At 44.3% G+C, this 16,512-nt stretch overlaps 1 protein-coding gene across 3 annotated transcripts in view; it reads right to left on the reverse strand.

Annotated features, from left to right (window-relative positions):
• unc13c (unc-13 homolog C (C. elegans)) overlaps positions 1 to 16,512 on the reverse strand; it is a 247,857-nt gene that overhangs the window by 84,448 nt on the left and 146,897 nt on the right. For all 3 annotated transcript variants that reach the window (XM_078427403.1, XM_078427401.1, XM_078427402.1), the window contains one exon: positions 10,844 to 10,929. In XM_078427403.1, coding sequence (XP_078283529.1) covers positions 10,844 to 10,929 — 86 coding nt within the window. The remainder of the gene's footprint in view (positions 1 to 10,843; positions 10,930 to 16,512) is intronic.

The following is a 16,512-nucleotide window of genomic DNA, read 5'->3' on the forward strand; positions in this document are numbered from 1 at the left end:
AGAGAGAAACAACCTTGTGGATACAACAATCCAAAAAGCAGGCATCCCAGGGTTCTCTGGATGTCTCGAACATACCAGCATGATTTGGCACCAAATCCAGACTGCAAGAAAAGAAAAGAGAGATCTGCATGTCGTTTTCCTTGACCTTGCCAATGCGTTCGGAACTGTCCCTCACAGTTTCCTGTGGGCATCCTTTGACTTCTTCAGGATACCAGAGACCATCGCAAACCTTGTCAAGGCTTATTTTCAGGATCTGCAGCTGTGTTTCACCACGCCAGACTTTACCACCGCATGGCACTGCATGGAGATTGGCATAATGTCAGGGTGTACCATCTCCCCATTGATTTTTACAATGGCTATGGAAGTCATCATAAGGGCCTCCAAGTGGGTGGTGGGAGGCGAGCGGCTGAAGTCTGGAGTCTGGAGTCCGTCTACCACCCATCAGGGCCTACATGGATGACATGACAATCATAACAACAACAGCACCTTGCACCAGGCGCCTTTTAGGGAAGCTTCAAGAGAACATCACTGGGGTTAGAATGAAATTTAAGCCATCCAAATCAAGAAGCATTTCAATAATCAAAGGCAAACTGACGTATCAAAGGTTTTTCATTGATCAAGAACCAATCCCAACTGTGTCAGAGAATCCAATCAAAAGTCTGGTGAGATGGTATGACTCTAAACTGAAGGACACTGATCAAGCAAATGAGCTGAGGCAAGAAATCATCAAAGGCCTAGCAAACATCGACCGATCCATGTTGCCTGGAAAGCTGAAAATCTGGTGCCTGCAGTTTGGGTTACTACCTCTCCTTATGTGGCCACTAACCATGTATGACATCACCCTCACAAGAGTTGAGAAGATGGAAAGAACAATCAGCTCTTTTGTGAGAAAGTGGTTAGGTGTTCCTCGATGCCTGAGCAACGTAGGCCTGTACGGTCGGGGGGTACTTCAGCTGCCTCTCTCTAGCCTCACAGAGGAGTTCAAGTGCACTAAAGTCAGACTAGAGATGACCCTGGCAGAATCGAGGGACACTGTCATCCGAGCTGCTGCCCCAACCCTGGCAACAGGAAGGAAGTGAACGGCTAAGAATGCGACACAGCAGGCAAAATCTGCTCTCCACCAAGGCGACATGATTGGGCAAGTCCAACACGGACGAAGTGGCTTGGGGCTTGGCGAAAAGCGACCTTGCTGGAACAAGGCATCCTCACTGGAGCGCCGGAAGTTGGTCACGGCCGAAGTCCGCCGACAGGAGGAGTCGAGTAGGTGTGCCAAGGCTGTGTCGCAAGCTAAACAGGGCCAGTGGATGAGATGGGAGAGTGTGGAAAAGCGGAAGATCAGCTGGAAGGACATGTGGGAGATGGAGGCGAGCAGGATATGCTTCCTCATTCGGGCAACCTATGATGTCCTTCCTAGCCCAAAAAATCTCAACCAATGGCTGGGCGAAGATCCATCATGCCCCCTGTGTTCAACACCAGCCACGCTTAAGCACATCCTCACTGGGTGTAAAGTAAGCCTCTCCCAAGGACGGTACACCTGGAGACATAATCAAGTGCTCAAATGCCTGGCAGCGACTCTGGAAAGCAAAAGAACAACCAACAATGCCCTGCCGCCCAGAACAACCAACCCAGTTATGCCAATTGCCTTTGTTCGGGAGGGGGAACAAAAACAACGTAAAATTCCACCAAGGACAAGGTTTGGACAGCTGGAGGCAGCCCGCGACTGGCAGATGCTGGTGGATGTGGACCAGCGGCTTACAGTTCCACCAGAGATAGCCATCACCAACTTGAGGCCTGATCTTGTCCTCTGGTCCAACTCTCAGCGCATGGTGTATTTTGTGGAGCTCATAGTCCCTTGGGAGGATGCTGTGCAGGAAGCCTTTGAAAGAAAGAAACTGCGCTACACAGACCTTGCAGCGGAGGCAGAACAGCGGGGCTGGAGAGCAAAGATCTGCCCGGTAGAAGTTGGATGTCGAGGATTTGTGGCAACATCTACCGTAAGACTGATGAAGGACCTGGGGATCAGCGGACAAGCCCTACACCAGGCTATCAAGGAAACATCACAGGTGGCAGAGCGGAGTAGCCAGTGGCTCTGGCTGAAGAGGAAAGACCCAATCTGGTCTCCCAAATAAGCCGGCTAGTCAGATGTAGAGGGGGGTGGTTCTGGGACGCCAGAATGCACTGCTGAGCCTACTGGAGACGTCGTGGGTCCAATCAGCGAAACGTCGATGAAAGTAGGTGCCCACTTGATAACCCCAAAGACGTGTCTGCCCAGCCTTTCTCAACATCGGAGGAGCATAGGTGAGTGCAAAAGCCTCCCATCACCACCGGGAGCAAGTTGACATTTGGCACTTTGGATTTCTAACATCTTGTCCTGTGTATTTGGAAACATGATCTATGGGGGATTTAGAGAGGGTGCAGAAGAGCACTGTGGTGGTCCGACAGTGAAACATTGTTTTGAACATTAATTGTGAACAGTTAATTTTCCTGAGAAGCTTATCTAATACTTATTTTGCTAGAGACCCACATATTTAGGAATAGTCATCACAAAGGTTTAAAGTTGATATTGTATTAAGATTTAATTTACAATGACCAAAAGAGACCACACAGATTTAGATTCGATAACTCTACCGATATACAGAGAATCTGAAGCAAAGTAATACATAGATCTCCATGCAACAGAGTGCCATCACTGGCATTCCGCAGCATCTTCTGTCTCCAATCAGGCAGGCAGGACCACTTGCTGCTGCTGCTCAACTCACTTCCTTAACATTAACTGAATTAGAATTTTGCTTTTAGTTTACTGTAAGGAGGTTTTGCAATCTGGCAGTTACTCACACAACAGTTTATGGCTGGTTAGATCATAGGCTGAAGGGCCTTTTTCCGTGCTGTGCTGTGCTAATAGTAAAAGCTGATGCACATTTCCACCTTTGAATATGTGCTGCCTGGAAAAGGTCCGAGATTGGCGAGAGATGGAGGGCCAAAGAGTGTTGGGTGTGGAATGTGGCCTGGGTTAGAGCGGCAGGCAACACAAGTGGGTGGAGGGGTGGGGATGGGGAGGCTGAGACGTGGGGGAGAGAAGTTGTTGGGGGCAAGTAAGTGGTGAAGGATTGGGATCTAGGACTGGGAATCCAGAATTATTGGAAGATTGGATATTTATGCCTTGGGAACCTGGGCCTGCATTGAGGGTGCAGAGGTTGGTGAGTCAGGAAAATATGTCAGGATCCACCTCACAGCTTTCTCAATCCACCAATAACAATTATTTTCCCTGCAATGCTTCACAAGGGGCTTCGGATCAGCGAACAATATGTCCCGTGTAGTTGCATGAGGTGAATCTCCATGGAAGTACCCAGACAAATTTGTGAGACAACGCAAATGGAGCTTGAAACAGCTGTTATTGCATTTCCCACCTGACAAAGTTAATTGTAAATCACAAAAAGCTTCAAAAACAACTGAGCAAATGGATTCCCATGAATAAACACAGCATCTCGAAAGAAACATTTAGGGATTATTTGGGGATCAGGAAAAAACTGATCTGACAGAGAAGATAGTATAGATGAGAAGGCCATTCAAGCAGGTAGGTTACCAACAGGTGCACAGAAACAGGAGCAGCCCAAGCCTCCTGTGTGGTAGCCACCTCCCAGGTTCACCGCTCCCTGATCTTGCCTCTGAATGGCATCACCATGAATGTCAATGAGTTGGAATGAGGTCCAGGTCATTGATCAGCCAGGAAACTATCTGGGAAGATCAGAAACTCTGTTGAAGAATAAATGGGTGAAGGAAACCTAATAGTGTCAGGAAGAGCAAGGCGCAGGAAGATTACACTTCCAACCTGCAGTTAATCATGAGAGGCAACTGAGAAGGTAAGGATACGGGACGAGCGGGTATCAGAAGACGGACCAGGAAAGACGTAACGCAGAACATTGCATCATATGAGTACATCTACGGTTTCTCAGCTAACCTCTTCAACTGCAATAGAGCAGCCGAAAATAAATTTCCAGCTGATCACAACCACACAAAAGTTTTATAACATGAACTACATCTTATTTTGAAATCATGCAGAGAAACAAACTCATAATTGTTATCATAGCCTTAGGAAAGATCACATTGCAGTAACTGAACAATAAAAACCTTGCTGATACACGCTGGAAAATTCTCAAAGTGGATGGGAGCTTGAGGCAAAGCAAGAACTGCAGGGACTGGTACAGCTTACTGTGATAGCATACAATTCCAATTGGTAGATTTTTCATTGGGGTGAGAGGGTGGTTTAAAGTCAAGAGATCTCTAAATAGGAACAGGCATCAATACAGTATGTGCAAATAACAAGCACCACACTACATCAAAGGCAACAGCCTATCTTGCTGCCTCCTTATGGTAATGAATGTTGCCGACTGGATAACTCATCAGTGAAGTGTGCAATATTTGTGAAGTGTTCGAATATAGAACAGTACAGCACAGAAACAGGCTTTTTGGCCCACGATGTCTGTATCAAACATGATGACAAATTAAACTAATCCTTTCTGCCTGCACATGTTCCATTCCCACATGTTCCCTGCATATTCATGGGTACTTCTAATAGCCTCTTAAATGCAACTATCATGTAAGCTCCCATCACGACCCCTGACAGTGTGTTCCAGGTGCACACCACTCTTTATGTAAAAACTTATTCCTTGCATCAGGATAGAGGGGAAGAGGAAACATTATTGGTAAATAGCAAGTCAAGCAAGGTTGGATATGAGCTGGCAGGTGATAGGTGAAATCAGATGTGGAGGGGGGATGATGGGCAGATGGAATTACGTGGGGAAGGGATAGGAAAAGTGAACAAAGGGGGAAGAAAACTAAGAAGACAGGTGAGTTTGGGTGAGTGGAGAGTACTGAAGGCATGGGTTACCTGAAACTGGAAAATGTAACGTTGGTATCATTGGATTCATACCAGCCCACAACCCAATGGCATGAACACCGAATTTCCATTTTCAGGTTATACTAGACCAAGTGGACCCGTTGGGCCCAAACCTCTCCTGCATTGGTGCAGCACCCTCTTCTCCCCCCCACCCCCACCTTCCCCCTCCTCCCCTACACCCCCCTCCCCTCCCCTCCCTCCCCCCTCCTCCCCCTCCCCTCCCCTTCCCTTCCTCTCCCCCCCCACTCCAACCCCCTCAACCCCCCTTATCCTCCCCTCCCTCCCTCTCCCTCCCTAGGAGATAGATTTAAACTTTAAAATGTGAATAACTTAAAAAATATAACACCAATTTCAATGAGATTTCTTCCATTTGCACCAAAGGGACGATGGTGAGTAAGGTGGGCCTTAAATTGTCGCGCTATCGTGTTGCACTATCGTACTCCTCATGCATGAGCACATTAGAAACATGGATGGCCTGGAAATAACATCTTTTTGCTTTTGGAAACTAAGTGCACAATTGATTAAGCAGAACACTTAGGACTCAAAATTCTCGGCAGCAGATTTTACATCTGTGAATCTCAGATACTCTAAATCATGAAACAGTCCTGCACCCTTCTCAAATCCATAGTTTTCACTAGCACGTGAGATTGCTGGCAGCATAAGTTCAAAAGTTCATGTGATAGGAGGAGAATTAGGCCATTCGGCCCATCAAGTCTACCCTGCCATTCAATCATGGCTGATCTATCTTTCCCTCTTAACCCGCCTTCTCCCCATAACCACTGACACCCCATAATCTGCTGCGTTGAATTTTCCAGTACCCCCGTACTAATCAAGAATCTATCTACCTCTGCTTAAAAATATCTATCGACTTGGCCTCCACAGCATATTCCAACAAACATAACAGGACAACAATGTTAGTTTTATAAATTACCCAGTCATCACAGATTCATGGCATTAATCATCAGGCTTCAATTAGTGATGCAGTTTCATGACTAGCTTCAATTCTTTTCCTTGCAGAGTCTATGTGAATTTGTCAATGAATTTATTAGCACGCATAACAATACATCTTTTTAAGTGAAATATTATTTGCCAAACATAGTCTCAATTACATAAAACTACACTCAATATCTGCATCTCTGATATTTATGGAAAACTGTAAATAACAAAATGCCAACACGATTCTTGTAAAACACCAGAAATAAATGGTCAGAGTTCCAAATGCTCGTTCTAAAAGCACTCAACCATTTCCCAATCTTGTAAATTACCTTGCATTCTATAAGAGCTTATCTGCAGAGAAGATTCTACTTAGATATCCTTTTGAAGAATTTCTGAAAACCCAGACAATATAAATCAGGTTGTTTCTGGTCACTTTTACTAGAATTTTTTTCAATCCAGTTAAAAAATCTATCTAATTAGACCAATTAATATGGGTGACTCCTGATTCTGAGCCAACCAAGCAAGGCTATTCCTTGGGGGCATTTAGGCATGGACAAGAAACGATGACTTTGTCAGTAATGAACCCATATTATTCATGAACTAAAATAACATACCTACTTAGTATATCCTTTATAAAAATGGAAATGATGCAAGTATGCTTCCATTTCAGAGACAGGCATGAGCAGAGGGATTGCTTTATTCCTATACCAGTCCTCAAAGATGCTCAGATTGAAGTTATCTCAGCTGGCAACTCTATCTATTTTAGAACTTTTTATTCAAAGATGAATATATTTATTTAATGTTATCTATTTTAATATCAACAGCTTGCTGTTAACTGTAGCATTTTACCTTGCCAACAGCATTATTTTAAGGAAAATAAAAGGGCTGATGCTGAGTACCTCTTCAGTTTTCCTGTTGTAAGCGGAGGATGACATGGTGGAAGGTAAGGACCAAGCAAACTCTGCTCTTGTCCTAGCCTGGAGGAGAGGGGGTGAGAGCAGAGTAACGTGAAATGGATGAGATCCGGTCCATGGCCTTCTCAACAATGGCAGAGGGGAAGCCACAGTTCAGAAAGAAAAAATAATTTCAGACACACTTGCATGGAAAGTCTCATCATCAGAGCAAATACGATGGAGACAGAGGAACTGGGAGAATGGAATAGAGTCTCCCCAGGAAGCAGGGTGGTTCAAAGAGCAGTCGAGATAGCTGTGGGAGTCTGCAGGCTTGTGATGGGTGTTAGAAGTCAGCCTATCTCCTGAGATAGATACAGAGAGATTCAGAAAAGGAAGGGAAGGGGTTAGTGGTGAGGGCCTGAGTAGAAATTGGCAGCAAAAGTAATGAAACTATTGAGTTCTGGAGGGGTGCAGGAGGCAGCACCTTAAAGAATTGACATTGAATTATGGTTAAGATCAGCAACCACAACTGATTATGGACAACTGAAAACAATATATTCATATTGAGATGGTTCTGTTCCACTTCAAACATGGTCAGGTTATGACAAAGTTAATGAAATAACATATTGAGAGTATCTCTGACCCTTAGGGAAGTGCTAGAGTTAAATAAATAGCTGCTAAACCAATTACCCTTTTCAATATATTTGAACCAGAGGTAACCTTTGGATGCACATTAATTAAAGCTAACCATTGTAGATCTTATAATGCAAAGATGAAAGGTTGACATTGTTTCAGTAACTAATGCATTTTGAAGATCTCCTTTAGCGTAAGCAATTTTATTTTGATAAATTCATCTCTCTCCCTCGCATACATTGTACTGGTTTTCAGATGTAGATTGAATTACTCAGTAGGTTTCAGCCAGTTGTATTCTAAACCCTGACCACACATCAGCCAATAATATTTGGAATGTACATGATTCTGGTAAAAAAATAACAGAGCCCCGTTAGCCTTCTCTCCATCAGCGTGAAGTCTCAAAGTGGAAGATCATATTGAGTACAAACATATGTGGGACCAGCAATTCACTTGTGCCAGTGAAGTGCTTTCAATGGTGACACAATGATTTGTGCATCAATGATTATTTTGGGCAGCAGCCTGTTACTGCAAACGCAGCTGCACCTGGGCCAAGGCATCAGGTGCAACAGGACGTGTTTGACTCACTTTCTCTTGTGCACTGACACATCTTTGAGGAGCAGGTAAGCCTGCAGGGGCAGGAGGAGAAGGGATGCAGGAGTCGAGGATAAATGATTGGCAGAGATACAGTTGAAGGGCAAATGGGAAGTTGGAAGATTACATTAGAACTTGGAGGAATGGGGTGTGTTTGCCAAAGGAGAGGGAGCAATTAAATAATGCAGAGTGTTTATCAGCCATGTGCCACAATTTACATGGCAAACTGAAACAATGCGATTAAAATATGTCTGTTCAAAATCTGTCCAACAACTCGCTGAGACCAATATGACGGAATTTCCAGGAGAAATGGCCAGGGGATTACATTGTTCTATTTGTGTCTCATACAGATATTGTGTCATCTGTGCAAATATATTTCACGAGTGGATGTGTGCAAACAAATTTCCAGAGTCATGCTATTTAACCAAGAAATAGTCAGAATAGCATCCACATTCCACTTCAGGAGTAACTGATTCACATTCACATAGCATGGAGGTAAAACAGAATCCTGCACAGGATTTTCTTGTCCAGAATGGTTTACTTATGCTTGATGCATTGATGGTTTAATAAATATGTATTCATTAATATTTATTCATCAATCATAATTTATATTGCAGTTATTCAGTGATTTTCAAATATACAAATCTTTCACTGTTTGTGACGTTAATTAAAAAACATAAACTGCACTGGTTATAGAGACCTGAACTAAAAATTGCTGCGGGCAAAGTAAATAGAAAACTGAATAAACTGCCTCCAGAAGGTCACACCATAACAATTTGTGTAATTGGAAGATCTTTGTCTATTATTTTTCCACAGCATCCAGTCTTTAAAGATATTTTTGCCTTCGTTCTCCAAGTGATTCCAAACCTCAGTTCCCTCTTTATCTTTCCATTCAACTGAATTTTCTCCTCATTCCATTAACCCATTTGGTGACAAATTACCCCCCATTAATAGCAGCATGCTGAACCCAAGCTGGCCTCCTCCACACCCTGCCATGCAACGTCTCTCCAGTGCTGGGACATCCCTGACCGACCTGCACACTCAATCCAGATTCGTTACCCCACTTTTCCTCACCATCATGCCCATGCTCTCCAACTCCCATCTTCCAAGATACCAGGAATGTCCCATTTCCCCTGAGAGGTCTCATTAAATTATGGAAATGGGTGCTGTGTAGAACTGGCACAGAAGGGGAGATGAGGCTTGGGGAAGATCAACCATGACAGTATTGAATGGAAGAGGAAGGTTGAAGGGCCGAGTGACTCAGATGCTGCTTTTTAATTTTGTTTAATTCGGAGATACAGCATGGGAACAGGCCCTTCAGTCTACCAAGTCCATGCCGACCACTGAGCACCTGTACACCAGTTCTATGTTATCCCACCTTCTACTCCCTACACACTTGGGCAATTTACAGAAGCCAATTAAACTACAACCCTGCACCAAATGGGATGTGGGAGGAAACCGGAGCACTCAGAGAAAACCCACATGGTCACAAGGAGAAAATACAAACTCCACAGAGACAGCATCGATAGTCAAGATTGAACCCAGGTCTCTTGTGCTGTAAGGCAGCAGCTCTACCGTTGGGCCACTGCCACCCCTTATTCTGGCATGTATAGTAAGGCAATAGACAATGTTATACTACTAGGGGATTGTGTGCTCTGAGTTTTAAAGTGGTGCAATTTGGGGCAGTCTGAGTACTGAATTAATTGCCTGTGGATCTGAGGCTACATCTAACCATGAAGTATGAGGACTAAGGGCAGTGGCAGTTTACACAGCCATGTGCTTCCCTTCCCGTAAAGGTCATTGTTTAATACCTGAGCCTACATTGCTGCTTCATCTGATGGCAGTTAACAAAGCATTCTGTCCTTCAAATCTGCTCCTCCAACCCAGGGACTGGTGATGTGTGTGCAGTATGGAATCTCCAACCAGTCTGTCCAGCATGGATTCAGGAAAAAACATGTCACTTGCTCAGAAATGTGGGATAGAGCATTAAGAGCATTTAGTTATTTTAAAGATGTTGATATCACATTGCCACTGGAAAGATGAAATTAAAGTCAGCCCTTTGGCCTTGTCAGACAGCAAGAGAGAGAAATCATTGATTAGTAAGGGCATCAAAGGTTATGGGGAGAAACCCGGAGAATGGAGTTTAGTGGGAAAAGTAGATCAGTCACGATCGTTTGGCGGAGTAGACACGACGGGCCGAATTGGCCACATTCTGTTCCTATGCCATGGTCTAAATAGCAAAGGAAGTTAGAGAATAGAACACAGGAATACAGCGCCTGGAGGCAGCCACCAGAGAGGCGGACATTTATTTTATGAATGAGTTGGGAAGAACCAACATAGTATCTACAATAACACAAAATTCCCAGCTTTATATATAAACTGGGGCATAAATTTACCTTGAAGAATACTACAGAAATGATTGGATAATAATTGAAATAGTTTCGCTTCAAGTTGAGGATTCCAGACACAATTATGCTATTTTATAATATTCTTAGGATTTATACCATATTTTTTTTAAATCTATCAATTTACTGACCTGGTCTCCAGCATCAAGGAACTCTTTTCAATAACTGTGCTGTGAAATCTACAGGTCTCCATCCACTACATTGGCACTGAAATTAAGCAGGAATAATGAAGACAAATGTCTCCTCGGGTATAAAAGAGCAATTCATAATTGGGAACAGAGAGATCCAATTAGCCGATCATTCAATTTGGCCTCTGATATTATACCTTTATTAAGGTCATGGAATAATTGCTGCACACTATACACCTAAAGAATGCCATAAAATACTTTAATTTCATTGATGTGATGCCCCCATCCACTTCTCCAATTGTAGATGATAATATGGGTGTGCTTCAGCATTTAGACACGATGGTCATTGATATTAATTACCTTCAAGAGCATACTTCATGTCCTGGGTAAATAGCTGCCACATAACCTCGGCACTTAGTTTTCCAATGTGAAGTTCTTGGGGGAATCTGAAATTCAAGTAGGTCAAATAAACATTTAACTTAAATACGAAGCATACTTTTAAAATAACAGATTACATATAAAATCAACTTAGCATGAAGGGATACTGTTGAACGGAGACCTGAGAGTCCAAGTCCATGATTCCTAGAAAGTGGCAACACAGGACGGTGAAAAATGCATATGGCACGCTTGCCTTTATAGATTAGGGCTTAGTACATAGGAGTTATATTGCAACTTTACAAAACATTGATTAGACCACGTAGAATATTATAAACAGTTCTGCCCACCACGTTATAGGAAGAATGCGATTGCACTGCAGTGAATGCAGACAAGATTCACCAGGATATTGTGCAGGAATTATAGATGAGGCTCTCGTTAGGGTCTCCTCAATATCCCGCAGCTCCACTCTTGCTCCCCCTCCCCCTATTCTTAACAAAGACCCCCTTGTCCTCACCTTCCACCCCATCAGCCATCGCATACAACTTATTATCCTCCAACATTTTCGCCACCTCCAATGGGATCCCACTACTGGCCACAGCTTTCCATCTCCATCCCTTTCTGCTTTCTGCAGAGACCATTCCCTCCGAAATTCCCTGGTCCACTCGTTCCCTTCTCACCCAAACCACCCCCACCCCAGGTACCTTCCCCTGCAACCGAAGGAGATGAAATAGCTGTCCCTTTAACCTTCCCCCTCAACTCCATCCAAGGACCCAAACAGTCTTTCCAGGTGAGGCAGAGGTTCACCTGCACCTCCTCCAACCTCATCTACTGTATCCGCTGTTCCAGGTGTCAACGTCTCTACATCGGCGAGACCAAGCGCAGGCTTGGTGATCGTTTCGCTGAACACCTCCGCTCAGTCCGTCTTAATCTACCTAATCTCCCGGAGGCTCAGCACTTCAACTCCCCCTCCCATTTCCAATCTGACCTTTCTGTCCTGGGCCTCCTCCATTGTCAGAGTGAGGCCCAGCGCAAATTGGAGGAACAGCACCTCATATTTCGCTTGTGTAGTTTACACCTCAGCGGTATGAACATTGACTTCTCTAACTTCAGATAGTCTCTGCTTTCCATCTCTATCCCCTCCCCCTTCTCAGTTCTCCCACTCGTCTTCCTGTCTCCGACTACATTCTATCTTTGTCCCCCCCCCCTGCCCTGACATCAGTCTGAAGAAGGGTCTCAACCCGAAACGTCACCCATTCCTTCTCTCCAGAGATGCTGTCTGACCCGCTGAGTTACTCCAGCGGTTTGTGTCTACCTTCACCAGGATATTGCTTGGATTGGACGACGTTAGTTATGGGCTTGTTTTCTTTGGAGCAAAGAATGTTGAGGGGTGATCTGACACAAGTATACATGATGAGAAGCATAGATAGAGTCAAAATCGTTTTCCCATGTTGGGGGTGGGGGGGGGGGGGGGGGGGGAAGGGGTCAAAACCAAAAAAACATGTTTAAAGTGAGAGGAAGGAGATAAAAGGGGATCAGAGGGGTGATTTTTTTTTAAACACGCAGAGTATCTGATCAGCAAAACGCAGCCAGAGGGAAAATATAATCATGTATAATAATTTAAAAGGCATTTAGCATACATTTGAGCAGGCAAGGCACAGAGGGATATGGTCCTAGTCGGGGCAAATGGGATTAGTAGAGATGGGAGTAAAGGTCAACATGTACGTGGCCCATTTCTGTTCTGTACAACTCCATGACTCCTTGATCTGCTCACATTTCGAAAGGGAAAAGAATTATGAATTTCATAGTCAATTTGTCCTCATTTGTTTCTGCTTGTTTTAGCCAGCAGTATCAATATTTATTTACAATTCCTAGTAATAGAAATTTGTTTAGTGTAGTACAAGCTAACTTAATTGATAACCAAAACTAGAAAACTATACTGTAATTGAAATATGAAACAGTAAAGGCCACACGCTCACCACCAGCCCATGCCGTTCATTTCATGGTCTTTCTCACCGCTTAAGCTCCTTCCCCTTCCTTACCTATCCACTTTAGGTTCATTTGCATGTCAGGACTGCTTACTTTGATATGCACAAGTTTGTAAAAACAAAATGCATTGAGTTGTACAAAGTTGACTGATGTGTCTTTCAAATCTGTATGTAGATGGTCAGATAAACTGTGAACAATTATGCAAAATATTACCATGACCTTACGAAGAAACACTCTAAAACTACAATAGCACAACATGTGTGAGATGCTGATTTACACTGACGCTGATTTACACTGAAGATAGTCACAAAATGGTGGCGTAACTTGGCAGGTCAGGCAGCATCTCTGGAGAAAAGGAATAGATGACATTTCGGGTTGCGACTCTTCAGAATGAGAGTCAGGGAGTGGGACATCACATCACAGAGCACAACACATCTGTGGATCAGTGACTGCGGCACACATAATCTAAAAAAGTAATTAAAAAGTGATTGCAACTTTGGCTTCAGTTCAAAGCAAATACTGTAAACAAAACACTTGCAACTAATTCTTCAAATTAATAGAATTTTGTTTAATGCAGTACAAATATACTTCATTCAAAATTTGGAAGTGCAAACAACAACTGCTTAAACTGTGATTTATGTTTCACAGAACAAGACAATGTAGAAATGAGCCGAAGGTAAAGTGGCAGCAGTAGGCTGTCAGGTCCCTGAGCCTTGTCCAACTGTCCTTCATCATCCATGTTCTCTATCTCTTCCATTTGTCCAAGCAATTCTCAAACTCTTTGATTCTCCACTGTTGCAGGGGTGTGAAGAGTCTTTGTGGATGCTGGTGGCTTTTCTGAGGCATCATGTGTTGTAGATGCCCTCCAAGGCTGGTAGCTGTGTTCCGTTGGTCCTCTGAGCTCTATGGACTACCCGCTGAAGAGCTTTCCTCTCTGCCTCCGTGCAGCTGAGGAACCACACAGGGATGCCATGTGTTAGGATGCTCTCTATGGTGCAGCGGTAGAAGGTCGTCAGCAGCTGTTGGGGTAGACCAGACTTTTTCAGTGTTCTTAGGTAGAACAGTCGTTGCTGTGCCTTCTTGACCAGCGCAGCAGTGTTATTGGACCATGTTAGGTCCTCCGAAATGTGAGTGCCCAGAAACTTGAAGCTGGACACTCTCTCCACACTGTCCCCGTTGATAAAGATCGGGGCGTATTCCCCGTTGTGTGACCTACGGAAGTTGATGATCAGCTCCTTGGTCTTGGTGGTATTTAGGGACAGGTTATTATCAGAGCACCAGTCCGCCAGGTTCTGCACCTCCACTCTGTATTTTGTTTCATCACCATTGGTGATCAGCCCGATCACCGTTGTGTCATCTGCAAACTTGACAATGGTGTTGGTGTCGAATGCAGGAACACAATCATGTGTGAATAGGGAGTAGAGCATGTGGTATCTACCCCAGAGTTCATTCTATTGACATTGTGGCAATTTATGGTCACTTGGCTGTGTGACTTCCTGGAGAGTGTTTGCACCTCAAATGTTTAATTTAGATAAAGCCTGAGATCCATTTTGATTTAACCATGCCAACAAATGTTGATGCAGAGACTGGTTCAAACTGTTCCAGAAGGTTGCAGGAAAGTAATTTCATGCTGACATGTCCAACCATAAATAGAAAGCACTGTATTCAACTTTAAAAGCAAAACGTATTTAAGAAATCAGAATAAATGTTGACTGTTAGTGGAGGACACCAGAGACTGCATCCTCCCGTCCATGAAGTTTTGATTTGTACGACTTGTCATCTGCCTTGGCAGCCAGACTGCTGAAGCAGGGATGTAATAGTCCCAGGCCACTCATTTGTCTTGCTCATCATCTGAAAGAATGCAAGATTGGAAAGGAGCCAGCTTCTGAGCCAGGCTAGGCTCCCAGATACTCCAGCCACATGAATCTGCAGCCCACTAACATCTTTATTGATTGATCTAGTTCAATTCATAATGGGACCTTCTGGGGATTTTTCTGCCACAGAAAGCTAAGACCCTTTCTGAACTGCTACATGTAAACTTACAAAACAGACCCACAGAATGTCTGCAGGTTGCCAGTGCTAGTATGATACATGGGTATGACAGGAAGGGAAGTGTGTGTGGGGAGTGGGTAGGTTCCCTCAGTCCCCAGCCTCCAAACTCTGGACATAAAATATCTTGGCTTAAGCGGCTGGATAACTGCAGCCACATTAATGCATCTGTTAGCATGCAAATTGAATCGCAGCTGGAAGTGTGCAGGGTGATCATATCATGGTGTTGTTCACCATGCAATGCAGATGTAGCATCAACATTGCCAATTTGGTTTGCTATGCTCTGGCAAGCATAACCTCTCTCAATGTCACTGTGAGGGGCAGGACACACGTTCTGCAAGAGGAAGGACTCCAATTCACCAGCAATAATGTGAAAAGATTCATAAACTATTTACAGAACGTAATGATTAAGGATAGGGGACAAAACATCCTCCATAATAATTATCATTGTCGTTGCCCCGCAAGGCAATGTTCTCAGCCCCCTATTAAAATCCCTGTACACTTATGAATTCTATTCCAACTCCACCTACAAATTTGCAGATGACACCACAGAAGTGGGCCGGATCTCAAACAATGACAAGACGCAATACAGGAAGGCTTGGACCTTGAGAGCTTGGTTACAAAGTGTCAAGACAACTTCCTGTCCCTCAACATCAGCAAGACAAAGGGACTAGTCAGCGGCTTCAGGAGGGGTGGAGCACAGGCGTCAGGCAGCATCAATGGTGCTGAAGTGGAGATGGCCGAGACCTTCAAATTCCTGGTATCCTCTGAAGACTGAGCAAATTTGATATGTGTTCAATGACTTTTACCAACTTCTTTAGATGCACCACAGAAAGCATCTTATCAGGATGCAACACAACTTGTTTTGCAACTGCTTTGCCCAAGACCATGAGAATTTGCAGACAGTTATGGATGCAGCCCAGTCCATCACAAGACCAGATGCCCTCCCCTCCCCTCCCCCAACCTCTCCCACCTTCCCCCTCCCCCCTCCCACCCCCAATCAGTTCCTTCACGCTGATCAGGAAAGTACCCAACATAATCAAGGACCACCTACCCCACAGTCAATCCCTCTTCTCCCGTTGGCCATTTTTAATTATTAAAACATTAGCGAGTCAGTGGTGCTGGTTTCCGACGGGCACGGTGATGGACGCACCACACATCTCTGTCCTCCGTACGGCTGGCAAGCTCCTCTTTTGCCTCTACATATGCACCTTCCATCAACGGCTTCAGCATCGCCTTTTTGTGGTCGACCCGGATTCCGTCTTCCATGGGTGGGTTCCCACAGCACAACCTTGTTTGTTAGTATTTCTGGATGGTGGTGGCAATGACCTGATTTCTCGGTCAGAGTTGGAATCTCCCCATAGACCTGGGCGTTGGTGATATGGTCCCTCCAACTGACATTTTGAACTTTTTAGAGCATTTGGGTGTAGATACCATCGAGAGACTTGGACAGTGCTCGAGTAAGAGTCCATGCCTCACACCCATACAATAATATTGTCTCTACAGTTGCATGGAAGAATCTCAGTTTGAGACCCTTAGACATCCGAGACGTCCAGATTTTCCCCATGTTATTGAGGGCTTTCCATGCAAGCACTTTCCAGACCTTGATGTCATTC

Source organism: Rhinoraja longicauda, chromosome 33 (assembly GCF_053455715.1).
Source record: "Rhinoraja longicauda isolate Sanriku21f chromosome 33, sRhiLon1.1, whole genome shotgun sequence".
Lineage (NCBI taxonomy): Eukaryota > Metazoa > Chordata > Chondrichthyes > Rajiformes > Arhynchobatidae > Rhinoraja > Rhinoraja longicauda.